The sequence below is a fragment of the Polyodon spathula genome, chromosome 1 (genome assembly GCF_017654505.1).
Source record: "Polyodon spathula isolate WHYD16114869_AA chromosome 1, ASM1765450v1, whole genome shotgun sequence".
Classification (NCBI taxonomy): domain Eukaryota; kingdom Metazoa; phylum Chordata; class Actinopteri; order Acipenseriformes; family Polyodontidae; genus Polyodon; species Polyodon spathula.
The window spans coordinates 11,498,362-11,516,607 of NC_054534.1; the positions used below are offsets into that span (position 1 = coordinate 11,498,362).

Below are 18,246 nucleotides of genomic sequence, written 5' to 3' on the forward strand. Positions count from 1 at the left end.
CGGTACGGGAATACATTTCTCTTTATGTTTGCGGGAACGGATGGGAACAGAAATGAAAATGGCAGGATTGGGTGGGGTCGGGAATAAAGAGTTTTAAATCTCACTGGAACGGATGGGAGTGGAACTGAAGCCTGCAGGAAAGGGAGGAAGTAGACTGAAAGCTGTGTGAAGAACAGTACCAAACTTTAGTTTGTTGTAGAATTGAACCAATCAAATTCATACTCAGTCTTCTGGGTATCCATATATTTTCCAAGACAGACACTATAACCCTCATATCAACGACACTCATTTTAATTGACACATCCGATTTAGTGATGTCACTAGCCCACCCATTCAATTCAACCTTGCTTGCTTGCTTGCTTCAAGACCATTAAAAAAGAAAAAAAACTGTAGAAGAACTAAACCAATTTTATATATGTCAACCTCAACAAATAATTGGATTAAATAAACTTATTGGGAGTTCAAGTTGGAGTGAAACTGAAAAGACAGTGGCCCTTGAAGATTTTTTATTTTTTTTTCTGTTAGCAACACATTATGCATAATCAAACAGTTGAAGTAGGTTTGTGTGCTTCTTATTATTCTTGTAATAGGTAATAAGGCATTAGTGAATGACATTTAAAAAGTTTAACTGGAAACAGGATGAGAATGAAAAACACAAGATAAAAAGGGTAACCCAAAAAAATATCCTGCCTGAAAAGTATGTCATACATCGAAAGTTTAAAATAAATCAGTCTCTTCTCTTTTTCTTAAATATCATTGGACAGGACATTTTTTGACAAGACCAGATGCGAAGGGAATATAAAAAAATATGTATGTACGGAACAGCATGGTTTGGAAAAAATTCTGGTGGGACATGATGGGAAAAAAAATTTAATTGAACATTTTTTCAGGGGGGCAGCACGGCGGCAGTACGGTTGCATAGCAAATAACGCGCCAGGGTCTGAGGTTCAAATCTGGCCTAAGGGGTTTGAAGTTTACATGTTCTTCCCGTGTTCGTATGGGTTTTTTCCCAGTACTCTGTTTTTTTTTCCCACAGTCCAAAGACATGCTGGCAAGGTTGATTGGTCACTCTAATTTGCCCTCAGTGTAATTGAGTGTGTTTGTGATGCCCTGCAATGGACTGGCATCCCATCCAGGATGTAGTCCTGCCTTGTACCCTGTGTCTGCTGGGTTAGGCTCTGGCTCACCGCGACCCTGTTAAGGATTAAGCAGTTATTGGTAATGGATGGATGGATGGATTTTTTCACAGGGATGAGACAGGACATTTTTTCAGTGGGACAGGATGGGACAGAATTGAAGTCTCATTCCCATGTCACTCTTTACTGTACAGTATATCTGACACACAGAATGATATTTTTGATGGGACAGGGTTAGAGTTAGGGTTAGGGTCAGAGAATGATACACAAGCAGGTCCATGTTTAAGGGGGTTAGGGGGTTGTTGTATCACTGTAGCTCATTATAGTTTGGGAATGTATTAAAACAATTCATTCATTTCATTATGAAAAGACTCCTCAAGTGAGGTGAAGAAGGGTACCCTAACAGTGCGCTGCCACCCATCAGTGAAGCATTGTGTACTGAAGCCTGTGCAACACCCATATGTATCCCAACAGTCAGTATTGAGGAGTCTTTTCAGAAGAAGTGTTAGGAAGCATAACAAATAATGATATGAGCAGAAACAACAACATAGAATCACACTGAACACAATATAGGATATTAAACAGGTAAGGAATTAAATATTATGAAAATGTATATAATAAACTATAGATATAATAGTGTCTGCTGACATCACCAGTCCACTTAGCTGATTTGAGTACCGTTCATTCTCTGTATAAAATGACACAGTGTTAATATTAAATTGAATCAGGAAGCTGTACATTTCCGTGGTTTGATTTATACAAAAGAGAGATTATTTCAAATGTAAGACGGTATTTGGATATCATTTTAACACACCAATAAGTATAATGGTACTTTTTATTTACACTCAAAAGCTAGTATTGTACACTTCATCTTTTGAATTTTAAATGTGTGTATATATTGTAATAAATGTTGATATCTCATTTTACGATGATATTGTAGGTACTTGGTAGTTACAACAGACAAAACCAGAGCATTGCTAAGTTTATTGAAGAAATCAAGTCGATTGCAAGCAAGCCCACTGAAAAGCATTTCTTCAATGTATCTGATGAGGTTGCTCTGGTTAGCATCGCCGACGCTCTCGGAGAGAGGATCTTTGCTCTTGAAGGTAAGCGATGCATTTCATTTAAATATGCTTTTTATATACAGTATAATCCACAGCTTGTTCAATATAATTCAGATTACACAAAAACAAAATACCTTAAAATAATACAGATTTTTCTATGCATTATAAGACTCAATTGTGGACCTTCCATTGTATTTTATTGCATTCAGACATGTTTTAAATGCACAAAGGGAGGGAAACAGAGGGGGAAAAAAGAACAATATCTAATACATATGGGTTCATGAGACCAAAACCAAACTCACAAGCCATCAAGGTTTATAATAGGAATTGTTTCCTGTGATAACTGCCAATTGGCTGGTCCATCTGCATTATTATGTTTTAAACCAGGCCCCTGTGCAAGAGGACCTGCTCTGTGATTACACAGATTACCCTAGAGACAGTTATGATCAAATTACTAACCCTGCAGTACAATAAAACTGAAGGTGCCCTTTATTTATATGCATAGATATAGCCCTTTATTTATTAATAAGTTACGAAACCCCGAAACTGGGAGATTCACGAATTGCCCGTTCAAAGTCTCACTGAGACCTGAATGAACCTGCTTACAACATTCTCACTGAGACCTGAATGAACCTTCTTACAACATTCTCACTGAGACTGAATGAACCTGCTTTACAACATTGTCACTGAGACCTGAGCGAACCTGCTTTACAACATTCCCACTGAGACTGAATGAACCTGCTTACAATATTCTCACTGAGACCTGAGCGAACCTGCTTTACAACACGGACATTGATGCACCGCAAGGAGTTTGTGTTGAAGGAAACAGCTAATTTGACCTCTTTGTTTTTAAACGATAGCAGTAACAACAGCATCATCTGGAAATCCCCTCGTTTGATTTGTGTGTTGCTTCCTGATCTAACAGAGCTTGAATACGCTCTGTTCACAAGCAGCAGGATAGAGCAGTTCAATGGGGTTTATTATTGTAACTCACATTGTCCAACTAGTTGCATTGTTATCTCAACTTCAAAGCGTTAGCTGCAGCCTTACAAATAAAAAAATGCTTTAATGCTGTAGGAAGTAAAGAATGTAAGCAGATTAAGGACAGGATCTAATCAAAGTTAGCACCTAGCGAACAAGGACACGAAAGCCTGACCAAATCTACTCAATTCCAGCTATAAATCACATTGCTAGACATTCACAGGACCGGATTTTACACTCAACCTCAAACTTGTCAAAAGCTAGCGCGTATTAAGCAAATAGTACAAAAAAAAGCAAGGTATGGATTTTTTATAAAAATCATGAAAACAATGTGGCACGCTTTCATTACAGTGACAGTACAATGCAGCATAATGCTGCAGGTGTCGTGGAAACAAAGTAATTGCCAAGTGTGTGTGTGTTTTCTTTCAAACTTGCATCCATATTTTTCAATATTTTACACAATAAAAATAAAAGCAGATAATTGTTATTAGTATTCGTAAACTTTTATTATTATTATTATTGCTACTAGCAGTAGTTATATGTAATACAATTCATTCACTGATGTTCAACTGAAACAGCAGTACAACACACACTTTCGTTTATTTATTTATTCTTTTCTGCCTTGGCTGTCTTTGCCTGCTTTTCTCATGTTACCACCTTGTTTCCGCCCCTTGAAAATGTCACAGATACCGGCTGGGGATTGGTCAACAGCTGTTTTCATGTTGCTTTCGGAAATGGAAATAACCGATATTATTCCATAAACAAGAGCGATCTGGGTTTGTATTGGTCCGGCCCGAAATCATCTTCAAGATGTTTACGAAAAAATAATAGACGCTAAGCTATGGCCTGTAAGCAAAGTGATATACTGACTAATGTCTGTGGTCATTGCACAGTCTCCCGCAGACTTGAACGTTGTACCTCATTGTCAGTCATCTAGTCATTTGATTCAAAGGGATTCAGCAACACAGTCACATATATTGATGTTTACAGGTGAGTTTTTTAAGTTAACCTTTGCAACCTTATTTTAACTATTGCTTTTTATCATCTGGTGTTTTAGTTTTAAACTGCACTCCCTCTCAAAGCTGCTTAGAATAACTTCATTACTGAAGCAGCATTGCCAAGAAGTGGCAAAGCGTTTGGCATAGGCAGTGAAAGCAATTCCAGGCTATCATGTCAGCTCCATCAAGACTGAAAGCTTTTTTTCTTTTACATTGTACACTGTAGCCTTTTATTTCCATAAGCTATCCTAACACATAACAGATACCATTTCATGACTTTTAAACAGACATATTGCCGCTATTAAAGAGTAAAAGCTTATTATTTAAATATAGTTTTTCTCAAGGGAAAATCATATCCATTCTGATGTGAAATATGTAATGGATGATGACAAAACAGGCATCTTCTTTAAAATTAAAATGTAAGTCTACAGAGCCATATTCGTTATTAAAAGCTAGGGAAAGCAATTGATTTTATACTATTTTAGCTGTTTACAGATCTCACCATTGCAACTTTTACAACCGGATTAATTGGCCCTCTCTACAAAAACAGAAACACTGGTATTTGTTTATCTACCCACCCTTCACTGTGAAAACGCCTCCTTACTTGCATAGATTACTGGGGCACTCTTCTTCACTGTACGATTTAAAGGGTAAGTAGCGGGTTATTTAAATGTGTTGCTACAGCTGTTTAAATAATGTACCTGTATTTTTTTCTTTTCATTGTTAACATCCTGACAACTTTTTAAACAACTCTGTTTCAAAGTTATTTTCAAAATGCCCGCTCTGGTGCACTGGGGTTTGAGATCTGTCCTCTAAATCACTGCAGGAAGTGATTAAAAAAAACAAAAACATAACAACATGTGCTCTGGCTTTTTTGTTCTGTACCGCATCATGGACCATTATTGTTGTGCTACCTGTTTGACAATGTGGGCAATAATCCTTCAGTGCTGTAGAGCAGCCATTTTGAAAATATCTTTGAAACAGAGTTTAAAGTTATAAGTGCAAAAAGTTGTCAGGATGTTAGCAATGAAAAGAAAAAATACAAGTATATTATTTAAACAGTTGTAGCAACATGTGGGGACGTATAATAGTTTCAGGACCCTGTTACTTACTCTTTAAGGTCCAGTAATTTTGATAAACTGGTCCCCAAGTTATTAACAGTTTTTGGTCGTCACTCAATTCAGTTTGCAGCAACCAATGACTGGAATGAGTTTCAGCAAAAGTTCAAATTCGAGCGGTTCCTGAGGTTGCTTTTAGCCATAGGGCCGAGTTATTGCTGACTGGCATCCATAGCTGTTGATTTGGAGCTGAGTTTTATGTTTTATGATTGATTGTGTTTTTTACTCCTTATTCATTGTGTTTATGTTGTGCGCTGTGGTGTTGTGAGCCTCTTGCCAGCTCGTCATTGGAAATGAGAATTTGTTCTAAATCGACGCATCCGGATAAATAAAGGTTTTGATTGATTGATTGATTGAAGAGGAAACTAAAAATGATTAGGTCTTTTTTATTTATTTTTTTTAATGGCTCGTCATTTTCAGACATAGGATGACCATTAAACTCATCTTTTTTTTTTTTTTTTTTTTTTTTTTTTTTTTTTTTTTTTTTTGGTCAGCTAAAACAATATAGTTTTCTGTGCTCTGTACTCTTAATGTGTGTTTTTTCAGCTACATCTGATCGACTGGCAGCTTCTTTTGAGATGGAAATGTCTCAAGCTGGATTCAGTGCACATTCCTCCAAAGTAAGTCACTCTGATATATAATCTGTATACCTGTAACCTCACTCTGCAATTGTGGTTCATGGGAGTGGGATTGTGGAAGTCAGAGGAAGCTGTCCTGATAAGATTCCTCCATAATGATACTGCCAAGCCCAATCTCAGTGAGCAGGGGGATGTTATCAGGGCTTTCTTCCTCCTTAGTCAGTCTGCTCTGCAGTAAGATTGCACAGGAAACGGACACATTGATCAAGTACGTGGATGATGCATAAGCAACTGACTCAGTGGAGATGAGTGGGAGACCTGGATACAGATCCAACTACCGCCACTGTTTACATTTTAAAATAACACTAAACCCTAACCGCTAACTCTCACTCTATCCCTATCCCTACCCCTAACCCTATCCCAACCCAATTGTGTACTTACATAATTCATGCAAAAAAAATGTACACATTAAGTACATTGTAACTGTGCATAATAGCATTGTAATGATGTGTAAATACACATGTATTTATTAAGCAGCTAATATGTAAATAAACAGTGATTAGAGACACTTAATGTAAAGTGTTACCCATTTGACTTCCTTTTAAAGACACAAATAACCAACCTCTCACAGACGGTAATATTGTTGATTTTCACAAAGCTCCCTTGTGTTATTGCTTTAAACAGTGGTGCTATTTAGATTCACCACTGTTAAGATCACTTGAACAGAGCCTTTTGTAATTGTGCTGCACCAAAACCAGACTCATTCTGTAGATGTATTAATGCATCACGTTCTAGTTGAAGGTATTCATCGTGTTAGCTAGGAGAGCTGTAATCACTTTACATATCTCTAAAACAAGCTGACCTTTCCTTGACCTACCCTTCAGTTAGTAGATCGATACCAGACTGTAGCAACATTCATAAGCTTTAGAGTCTATATCACATGGGGCATCAATGATGATGTTCCCTAACCTTCATAAACTTTCAAATCTGATCATTCAGACAACAACTTATTTGATTAATAAGTGTATTTTTAGTGCGCTGGGGTCATGTGCAGTGAAAGCATATTCTGGGCCTGAAAATGTTTGTTTGATGTGTTTCCTTTTCTGATTAGAAAAGACCCCTGGAATTTTGTAAAACATCCTTTTCTTTGTGACAGAGAACTATAATTGGAGAAAACAAACAAAAATCAAAAAAACACTTTGTTCTCCTGTATCAAAGCCTCCCACTTAAATCTGGGTTACCACTGACTCACCAGTATCTCAAAAACAGCCCAACAGCTATCCAGTAAGAAAGCTTTGCAAGCACTCTTCATTTCCACACATTGTTCTGAGGCACAGAGATTCTGGGACTTGTTTAGATGATGTTATGCACATAAAGTGTCTGTTTGGAAAATGGGTAACACTTTACATCAAGTGTCTCTAATTACTGTGTATTTGCTTAGTAGTGACTTAGTAAGTACATGTGTACTTATACATAATTACAATGTATTATGCATAATTACAATGCACTTAATGTGCAAATCTTTTTTTGCATGCTATATGTACTTACAGATTTCATGAACATTTTGTTTGGGACCTTATTTGATGGGTAAGATCTTTAAAGGCTATTGCATGTGGTTTGTGATTGTCTCTCACACTATTCCATTTGGAATGAGACTAAAGGACGCAATCAAATGCAACAACTGTTACCGTGTGCTATTTATTATAAACAGGAAGGGATTATGCTGGGAGCTGTTGGAGCTTACGATTGGAATGGAACGGTGGTTATGCAAAATGGTGCTGATTTTCTAGTGCCAAACAGAAGTGCATTTCACAATCCTTTTGTGGATAAATACGAAGCTCTCGCTGGATATGTTGGTAAGGAAAACAAAACAATAAAGAATAAATTCACATACAAGAAGCTTGCTATACAGGCTTAAATACATTGTAGGCCAGGAAATAGACGTGGTTTGCGGTCTTCTAACGCTTTCTACTGTTGTTTGGTGTGAGGTGTCAGTCTGGGTTTATATACTATTAATAGAGAGAACTGGAATATATGCGTTAGAATGTCTGGATGAACATTGTGGTGTAACTCAGCTCAGCACAAATAAACCAGACTATTGGCAGAGTTTCAGAAACCAAACATTTCCCACAGCCCTTAGCATCCTGGACAGTGTAGTCCCAGTGTTACTGTCCTCTCCCTGATACAGAACCACAGCTCATAGCATCCTGGATATTATAGTTCCAGTGTTATTGTCCTCTCTAATACAGAAGCACAGCTTGTAGGAGCCTGGATAGTGTAGTCCCAGTGTTACTGTCCTTTCTAATACAGAAGCACAGCCTGTAGCAGCTTGGATAGTGTAGTCTCAGTGTTACTGTCCTCTCCCTGATACAGAAGTCAGACAGGAAGATTTAGGTAACATAGGAAACAGACCTCTATATTTAGAGAAGTCCAGGATTTTCCTTTATGTCTTAATAACTGCTTTGCATTTAACATTGCATTTGATTATTATTTTTAACTTATTTTGTGCAATCAGCTTTAACAAGGTTAAAGAGCAAACTACAATTCTATATTTATACCTTTTTATGACGTTTGCAATTTCTAGTGAACACCTCTTTGTTAACAGCAATATATAAGGAGATTTGTTCCACTGTTGGGTACAGTATTTCCTAGATTGTGCTGCTGCTGATATTCTGGATAAACTCAGGGAATATATGCATATGGCTGACAACTGGGACTGAAGAACTACTTTTTGAACTCAGTCAGGGAACCATAACCACACACAAGATCTAAAAAAAAGGTTTGCTATATTGAATCATACTTCTAATAGGAACGTGGTTGAGAACACATAGCACACATCCAAGAAAATATCAAATGAAATAAATGCAGGTTTGGATGACTTGGAGAGTTAGTGTTACATACATTGACATGAACAAAATAGTCAGGTGCACCATTGAGCCCTTGATATTCTAGCATTCATTTGGTCATTTGGCTCTATCCCCATCCATACAGTAGCTTTCACTGAAAAAATTAATTTTTGTTTGGAAAACCTGATATGGGAGTAGCTTTTTGATAGAGTTCTGGCTAGTCACTGAAGACAGAATTTGCATGTGTGTTTTCTGAACAGCCATTGGTCAAGAGACAGCAGATTGCAAACCAATTCAAGTCTGTAGATTACCTCTGCAAGATAGGAGTGATAGTGATGTCATAGGAGATTCCCATGGCTTGCTGTCCGTATCGAAAAATGTTTGGTGCATCAAGGCCTTTGCTCTTTGGCTGTGAACAAGAAGCCTGTCAGCTGTATTCTCTGTTGCTGACAGACAGACAGATAGTTATTTTATTGGTAACACTTTACATTAAGTGTCTCTAAATACTGTGTATTTACATAGTAGTTATATTGTAAATACATGTGCACTTACACATAATTACAATGGTATTATGCATAGTTACAATATACTTAACTTGTACATCTTTTTGCACATATACATGGCTGTGCAAAAGTCTTAGACATGTTGCATTTTTCTACTCTGATACATTATGAGCATCAACAATTTACTCAAAGTCTCTACTAGTGTTTTCTGCTATTATAACAACCTTGACTTGCATGAAGAAGGAAAAACATTGAGTGAAATAACTTGTATCGCTTGATATCCAAAGCATAATCAACAAGTGCAGAGAAACATCAGCTCTAATTGACAAACCCAGGACTGGAAGACTCAAAAACTGTCTAACAAGGATAAGCAATACTTGAAGAAAATATCCTTAAGGAATAGAAAGAAGACAACAGAACTGGCAGAATGCACAGGTGTCATTGTCCATCCATCAACACTCATAGTCCAATTTTTGTATTGTTGTGCATATTTTAACCTTTTAGTCTTGCTCCCCTTTTATTACCAGAGGTATTCTTACTGCAACACATCCTTTAACTTTTTTGTGACAGAAACTCTGATTTCAAGAGTGACCATCGTACAGTTGATTTGATGGACAACGACACCTGTGCCTTCTAGAAAGATAGAAAGATAGAAAGCTTTGTAAATGCGTGCATGTGTTGTTATGGATAGTTACAATGTACTTAACTTGTACATCTTTTTGCACAATATATGTAAGTACACAATTGTATCAGAAAAGGGTTAGGGTTATATCATGACACATTAAGTACATTGTACCTATGCATTAACATTGTAGTTATATGTCAATACATAGTAATTAGAGACACTTAATGGATAGTGTTACCATATTAATCTCTCTAATTTTCCTCACTGGTGTTTCTAGGTTACGATGTCCAGTCAGCATCAGTGGAAGATGGTGTGTTGTACATTTCTGGAGCCCCTCGATACAATCACACTGGGAGAGTTCTCATTTACACCCTCAATGGAACGGATATCAAAATCATTCAGATACTGAACGGAGAGCAGGTAAGGATGCCTAAGAAACAGCCGGTGCCTCCTAGATACATGTTCTCATACACACAAAGGCAGCCTAGGCAATATAATAGTTATCTTATGAGATAGAATAATGCCCGTAATACGTTTAAATTCGTACTGACTCTTAGCACGTGTCAGTAGCTTTTGTTTGAGACAAAAAGGGGATTGGCTTTCAAAACCAGTTTACTTTATGGTGGAAATAACAAAATCCATTTTTTTTTTGTAGTTTGTAGGTCTGTTACACTCAGTTTTATTCTTTGGTGGATGGCCTTTGATACATGGGTGTGAATTAATATTTAATTGGGGGATTATCCACTAACTCTGGGTAAAATTGTTTGGTCAAAACAATAAAAAAACAAAAACAAACAAACATTGAAACCTGTTTGATAAAGCCAAAGCACCTCAATAAAAAATGGACTACAACGTCACAGAAAAACATGATCAGTAGTGCTGTATTATTTCATTGCTTTCATAAATAACACCCATAATGTATTTTATGTTTGTAGATTGGTTCATACTTTGGAAGCGTTCTGACAACAGTTGATGTTGATCGCGATTCTGTAACGGATATCCTACTGGTCGGTGCTCCCATGTTCATGGGAGCAGAAAGAGAAGAGCAAGGCCAGGTTAATGTGTACACACTGAATAAGGTACTGGAATCCATATAGCCCCCATGAGGGGAGGGGGTTGCATGAACAGGAAAGAACCGACAATGAACTCACACTGGAAGCAGCATTCTCATTCGTGTTCACCTTTATAAGGATACAAGCCACATATAAGCGTACTGAGTCTTTATTACAGCACAACCTTGTTTTTTACCAGAGGCTCTAGAGGAAAAATCCCTGCGTTAAACTGATGTTTATGTGCTGCTCTCAGACAGTTCTGAGCTTTCCTAACTTGCTCTTGTAAATGTCATATTTAAACAGAACACATTTGAATACCAGATGACCCTGAAGCCCATTAACCAGACGTGCTGCACCCTGCATTCGACCAGCTCCTGCACAACGCTCAATAAGAACGAGCCCTGTGGGTCCCGATTTGGGACTTCCATTGCAGCAGTGACGGATCTCAATCTGGATGGCTTCAATGACGTGGTGATCGGAGCCCCTTTTGAGGACGACCACCGGGGGGCTGTCTATATCTATCATGGGACAGGCAAGACCATCAGGAAGGAATATGTGCAGGTAAGGACTCACATACCATATTAACAAGGTCTCACATGTACAGATACATGTGCAGTTAAGGACTCACACACCTGTACAGATGGTAAAAGATTTTAGATTTTTGATATTTTGAAAATTGTGTAATTTTGTCCTATTTAGTTGTTTACATTTGTTAATAAAAAAAATATATGTTTTTGCACCAGTTAGTATTATTCCTATTATGCACAATTATTTTGTGCATACCAATATGAAAGAATGTTATGCGTTCACCACACTGCACTGAGGGTGGGAATGTGTTTTACCAGCGGATTGCATCAGGTGGAGATGGAGAGAAGCTGAAGTTCTTTGGACAATCCATACATGGAGTACTGGACTTGAATGGCGATGGGATCACTGATGTTACCATTGGGGGTCTGGGGGGGGCTTCCCTCTTCTGGTCAGTCCTGATTGTTTTTATAGCATAACTCCCCCTGTCCTAAAGCATGGGCATTGTCTGTTTAATTACTTTTATAATCAACCTGAGATTTTACATTAAAGAAAGGCTTCTTGGATTAGTACTTATGGGTTTCTCAGTAACTTCTGTGAAATGCTGTTCCAACCCCCCTAATAGCATTGAGAAGTGTTTTGTGAATATCACAGCTTGTGGATTTTAAAATGCAAAAGGATCTGATATGCTGCTTGTGAAAACTGCTATGTGGAAAGCCTGTTGAAGCCAGGTTTATTATACATAGGGTATTCTTCCTCTATCCTGTATGCCAGGTCTCGTGATGTAGCAGAAGTACATGTTAATATGACTTTGGACCCCAAAAAGATCAACATTCAATATAAACATTGTGAAGCAAAGGGAAAACCTACAGTGTGTGTAAAAACAACAATCTGTTTCAATTACAACCTGAAATCTGATCAAGCAAGCAAAGCTGCCATTGGTAAGAATGCTTTCCTTTCCTTTACCTTGTCATTTGTAAGAGATATAGTCGTGTGCACGTTTCTCATGGTATTGCTCACATGGTTGAGATCATATTTGTCAATTACTTGTGTCACTGGTGACAACTGAATTTCATTGTTTTTTGTAGGTATTGATTATAATTTAACAATCGATTTTCAAAGGCTGATATCAAGAGGTTTCTTTCAAAACACAGCTGAAAGAAAACTCCAGAAAAATATCACCATCGTGGACCCTTTCTGTACAGAGCACACCTTTAACATGCTGGCAAGTAAACCAGACCTTATCTCTTTATAATTCTGAACAACTTAAAATGGTTATCTTACTACAGCATAGCATCTATCTGCAATGGAAGAGGTTTCGAAACACCCTGATAGGGGCAGTATGACAGCTACCTTTATCAGCAAAGGTACTTCTGACCATCATCTTCATTAAATCTGTGCTGATCTAATGTACGTGTAATATTACTACATTGAATATGTTGTGTCTATTGCAGAAACGTTATATCAAGGTTTATACCAGCGATGAGAAATCTAGCATGCATGTTCGATGCTGCTGAGTGATTTTTATTGAATGTATTTTTTTTAATACTGGATCTCATTTGGATTCTATCTAACATTCATTAAAATCCATCCACACAATGGCAGGGCAAATTGTACTCTCCCACATCATGCTGCATTTAAGCAGATGCACAGAAGTCTTCCTCTGAATTCAGCTGTTTAATTGAGTTTTAAAATACTTTCTATGACATGTGGTGCATCATACCTGTTATACAAACTGAATACTCCTTGATTCACGTGGCTGGCCATCCTCTTACTCTACTCCAGGAATGTGCATGGCCTTTCCTCTATTTATCTTATCCTGGGACCTCCGAGCTGGGACTATCAAGAAAACCAGGAAATTTGGATTGAACCAAAAGTAGTTTTACATGAAAGGGAAAAAAGGCCTCTCTGTATTGTAGGATGAATTTACTGGTCTGTGTTTCCCTCCAGGATAAGCCTGATTTTAAGGATTCTGTGAAGGTTATGCTGGAATTTAGACTCTCCGATGAGGGAAAAGGTCCAGTTCTAGACAGCCAGCTTCCAACCTCATTAACTGAATCAGTAAGTGAAGTACTGTATTATTTAATTGTCAGTGATTTTAAATACACATTTTCTCTAAACATGACACAATCATCAGAGGCAATGAAAGAGAGTACCTAATTGACCGCTCTTAAGACTGCTATAGAGGTTATAGAATCATTGTATTGTCTGCATTGGACAAAAAAAACAAAAAGGTAAGTAATAATTTGCATTTGCATGTACTCTTGAGCACACAAACCACCAGCCCATCCCAATGCACATGTACACAATGACTTCATTCTTACCATTACTTTACCAGCCTATCCCAATGCACATGTACACAATGACATCATTCTTACCATTACTTTACCAGGCTATCCCAATGCACATGTACACAATGACTTCATTCTTACCATTACTTTACCAGCCTATCCCAATGCACATGTACACAATGACTTCATTCTTACCATTACTTTACCAGCCTATCCCAATGCACACGTACACAATGACTTCATTCTTACCATTACTTTACCAGCCTATCCCAATGCACACGTACACAATGACTTCATTCTTACCATTACTTTACCAGCCTATCCCAATGCACATGTACACAATGACTTCATTCTTACCATTACTTTACCAGCCTATCCCAATGCACACGTACACAATGACTTCATTCTTACCATTACTTTACCAGCCTATCCCAATCCACAATGACTTCATTCTTACCATTACTTTACCAGCCTACAATGCACACGTACACAATGACTTCATTCTTACCATTACTTTACCAGCCTATCCCAATGCACACGTACACAATGACTTCATTCTTACCATTACTTTACCAGTGCACACGTACACAATGACTTCATTCTTACCATTACTTTACCAGCCTATCCCAATGCACATGCACACGTACACAATGACTTCATTCTTACCATTACTTTACCAGCCTATCCCAATGCACACGTACACAATGACTTCATTCTTACCATTACTTTACCAGCCTATCCCAATGCACACGTACACAATGACTTCATTCTTACCATTACTTTACCAGCCTATCCCAATGCACACGTACACAATGACTTCATTCTTACCATTACTTTACCAGCCTATCCCAATGCACACGTACACAATGACTTCATTCTTACCATTACTTTACCAGCCTATCCCAATGCACACGTACACAATGACTTCATTCTTACCATTACTTTACCAGCCTATCCCAATGCACACGTACACAATGACTTCATTCTTACCATTACTTTACCAGCCTATCCCAATGCACACGTACACAATGACTTCATTCTTACCATTACTTTACCAGCCTATCCCAATGCACACGTACACAATGACTTCATTCTTACCATTACTTTACCAGCCTATCCCAATGCACACGTACACAATGACTTCATTCTTACCATTACTTTACCAGCCTATCTCAATGCACACGTACACAATGACTTCATTCTTACCATTACTTTACCCAGTTGATTATAAATACATCATGAAAGACATGGATACCAATTCATAACACATACAGGATGTGGTTGTCATTTGTTGTACTAGGACATCAAAGTGGAAAACGGTTAGAGACAGGACTCGTGTATTCAGTTAAGGTGTTGTTTAAAATGAGATTTTGGATTCTTTTAGATCCCCTTCACAATGAACTGTGGAAAGGATGAGAAGTGCATCACGAATCTGCATCTTCATTCTGAGGCCAATATAAAGGGAGACAGGTACTGGTGTTCGGCAGACTGGTCTGTTTTACAGGCCATGAATATCAGTCAGTAAAAGCCAATTGGCCCACTGTATTAGGGCTTGTGCAAAATTATCGACATTCTCTGAAAGCACTATGTACGCTTGCTATAATTGATGATCATTTAGGATGACACCTTAGACAACATAAAGGTACAAGGACGGTAAAATATATTTTTGCTTCCAAATTCACTATGCACTGGGAGCCACCTACTGGTTGGCGTGTGCCATTACAATACAGTTAGTAAAGTTAAAACTCGTAACACATGCATTCCCTGCCTGTATTTGAAAAGAAGTACCTTATAATAGATTAAAAAGATCTTTCAAACTGAGACTAGTAATGTACGCGTTCAAGCTGTTTGAAATATGAAACAAAGCTTAAACCAGATAAGGGAATTATTCAGTGTGGATGCTTTCGATGCATTGAGAATGTCCTTTAACCGTTGTTAAGTGAAATGACTGCTTGTTTTTTTTTTTTTTTGGGGGGGGGGGGGGGGGGGTTTTGATTGAGATGACTGCTTTTTTGCGTTTTTCCCTTCACAGGTCTTCCCCTTTCATCATTAAACCTGGTTGGGAGAAGTTCAGTGTAGCAGTAACCATTAAAAACAACTATGACAGCGCATACAATACTAGAATACTGATTAGCTACTCCAGAAACATCCATTATGTCAGGACCGAGGTAAGGGGTTAAAATGCAGATCAACTATTTGCCTCTTGCTTTACAGCCATTGTTTCGGTCTTCATTAATACTTCCCCCCCACGATGCACAAGCCCAGCACTGAATTCCAAATCGCCGTCATGCCAAATCAAGACCGCTGTATGCGATACCCTGGCACTGTTTCCACTGTGCTGGATTGAGAGGGCATGATTTATTTCATTTAGTGAGGTTCATAAAAATGATGCTGTGATTATTTTAAAGTTTCTAAGAATAAACAAACACTTTTCTTATTTTTCTTCTATTTTCATTTGACTTATATTTTTTGTATTTTCATATACAGTAGCATGTCTCTTAACATTGTCAAAGGCTTTGAAGCCACCAAGCCTTTATTCAAATTACTGTATATTAGGAGAGGCCCTGGAGAGAGTCCATTGAAGAGCACCCAGACTCATCAAAATCTTAAAAGGAACTCCATAGTTAACTGCTTCAAATAGAGAGTGGTGAAGGGATCGAATTGGCTATCTAGTCATGTTGTTGAAGGAGACACTTCTTCACACAGAGAGTGGTGAGGGGATGGAGTTAGCTATCTAGTCATGTTTTTGATGCTGAATATCTTGGATCCTTTAAGACCCGACTTGATAAAGTTTTTAGATCAATCAGTTACTTGGAACTGGACAAGCTTAAATAGAACGCATGGACTCCTTTCTTTTCTACATTTTCTTCCATTCTCATGTTTTTAGATTTTCTTAGGAAAGGGAACTGCAATCTGGACCCCTGAGGACACTGTTGTATTACGTGGAAAAATTAACTGCAGTTTGTACCTCTGAGCACACTGTATATGAGAGGAAGAAAGCCATTGCCCTAAACATGTTCTGTGTTTTCTTCCTCATTGTAGCCTAGAGAGAAAGACTGTGAATCTAATCATAACATCACGTGTGCAGTGGGATATCCATTCCTGAGTAAGGGAGACATGGTGAGAGCACAGCTTGTTCTACAATTATTATCAGAACTGCCCATGGTGTACTGTAGAATACAATGCACATAAACAGTATCCGACTTTATGCAGTATGAAAACAATACTTTGCCTCATGTTTATGGTGGGAAATGTTGTTTCTACAGATTTGACCATTCAGCTGTTTGTTTCCTTTTGGATATGGTTAAATTTACTTGACAGAACAGCTGTCAAAACATACATTCAGTGGTTGAAAGATATACAGTATATCCTAATAATTACATGGACTTTCTTTATTTAGGATTCCTTTAACATCATATTTCAATTCAATATCTCATATTTCCTGGAGAATATTACTATCCATTTATACGCAACAAGGTAAGACTCGTCATCTCTGCTAGCTTGCAGCCCTATGCTATCTTGCATGTCATTTGTAAACTCCAGTGCTTTTGTTATCTACTCCTCACCCTTTCTATAAGAATAATGGCATGGGCTCTTGTAGCACTTTCCCTAAGATATAGTCATCCTGCACCTGTCTGAGCCACATGGTATTTCCTCTGATGTTGTCCTGCAGACATTTAAGCAGCATTCCGGGCTTGTGTCAGACTTCCCTATTGGTTCTCTGTCATGGGTCAGAGTTTTCAGACAATGCGATTGCTTTTAACTGTGTTCTCAGTTGAACAGGAACAGTCCAAGGGAATTCCAAGAAGTGCTTTCACTGGAACTGGAATCTCCAGATACAGGGATTCCTTGCACTGAATTGAAACAGGGAAGGAAGGAAATACATTAAAAATGCACATCACAATTCATTCTGGTCGATTCTCTTTGTTGTATAAATTATTTTAATTGCAGTGACAGTGAAGAGCCAGATGCCACTCTTTATGACAACTTTAACACCATTATGATTCCAGTAAAATACGAAGCTGGCGTGCGTTTTTCAAGGTAAGTACTGTAATAACTCCTTTTTAGAGCCCACTTTGCAACTCTGTTGTGGTTTTGTTTGTTGGCATGTTTTCGGTTTTCTTCATTTCTGGAAAGTGAGCTGCAATTATGTTTTTAACCACTAGGCTACCAAATTTGTTGAATCGTTTGTTTTGCAATAAAACAGTTGTGCACATACAGCACTGATGATAATGTATTCATATGCACAGGATAAACAAATTCATGGGCAACCTAAGGAAAAAAATACCTAGCACAGGCTTCCATTGCCATTGAAATCATGTTACGATGAGACCTTTCAATTCAACCTCTCTCTATATGTGCTATATGGGTTACACTTTCCATGAAGTGTCTCTAATTACTGTGTATTTGCAGAGTAAATACATGTGTACTTACACATAATAGCAATGCTCTTATGCATTGTTACAATGTATTTAATGTGGAATCTTTTGCACCCAAACCCAACCCTAGTCCCAGCTCTAATACTTTTC

At 37.9% G+C, this 18,246-nt stretch overlaps 1 protein-coding gene across 1 annotated transcript in view; it reads left to right on the top strand.

Annotated features, from left to right (window-relative positions):
• The window catches only part of LOC121314142 (integrin alpha-1-like), a 59,926-nt gene that overhangs the window by 34,690 nt on the left and 6,990 nt on the right, over nucleotides 1–18,246 (top strand). The window contains exons 9-23 of the mRNA XM_041247112.1: nucleotides 2,077–2,242; nucleotides 5,844–5,917; nucleotides 7,587–7,731; nucleotides 10,127–10,269; nucleotides 10,785–10,928; nucleotides 11,205–11,462; nucleotides 11,747–11,877; nucleotides 12,201–12,367; nucleotides 12,515–12,651; nucleotides 13,377–13,487; nucleotides 15,102–15,187; nucleotides 15,750–15,885; nucleotides 16,760–16,837; nucleotides 17,118–17,194; nucleotides 17,669–17,758. Of these exons, the coding sequence (XP_041103046.1) occupies nucleotides 2,077–2,242; nucleotides 5,844–5,917; nucleotides 7,587–7,731; nucleotides 10,127–10,269; nucleotides 10,785–10,928; nucleotides 11,205–11,462; nucleotides 11,747–11,877; nucleotides 12,201–12,367; nucleotides 12,515–12,651; nucleotides 13,377–13,487; nucleotides 15,102–15,187; nucleotides 15,750–15,885; nucleotides 16,760–16,837; nucleotides 17,118–17,194; nucleotides 17,669–17,758 (1,943 nt within the window). The remainder of the gene's footprint in view (nucleotides 1–2,076; nucleotides 2,243–5,843; nucleotides 5,918–7,586; nucleotides 7,732–10,126; nucleotides 10,270–10,784; nucleotides 10,929–11,204; nucleotides 11,463–11,746; nucleotides 11,878–12,200; nucleotides 12,368–12,514; nucleotides 12,652–13,376; nucleotides 13,488–15,101; nucleotides 15,188–15,749; nucleotides 15,886–16,759; nucleotides 16,838–17,117; nucleotides 17,195–17,668; nucleotides 17,759–18,246) is intronic.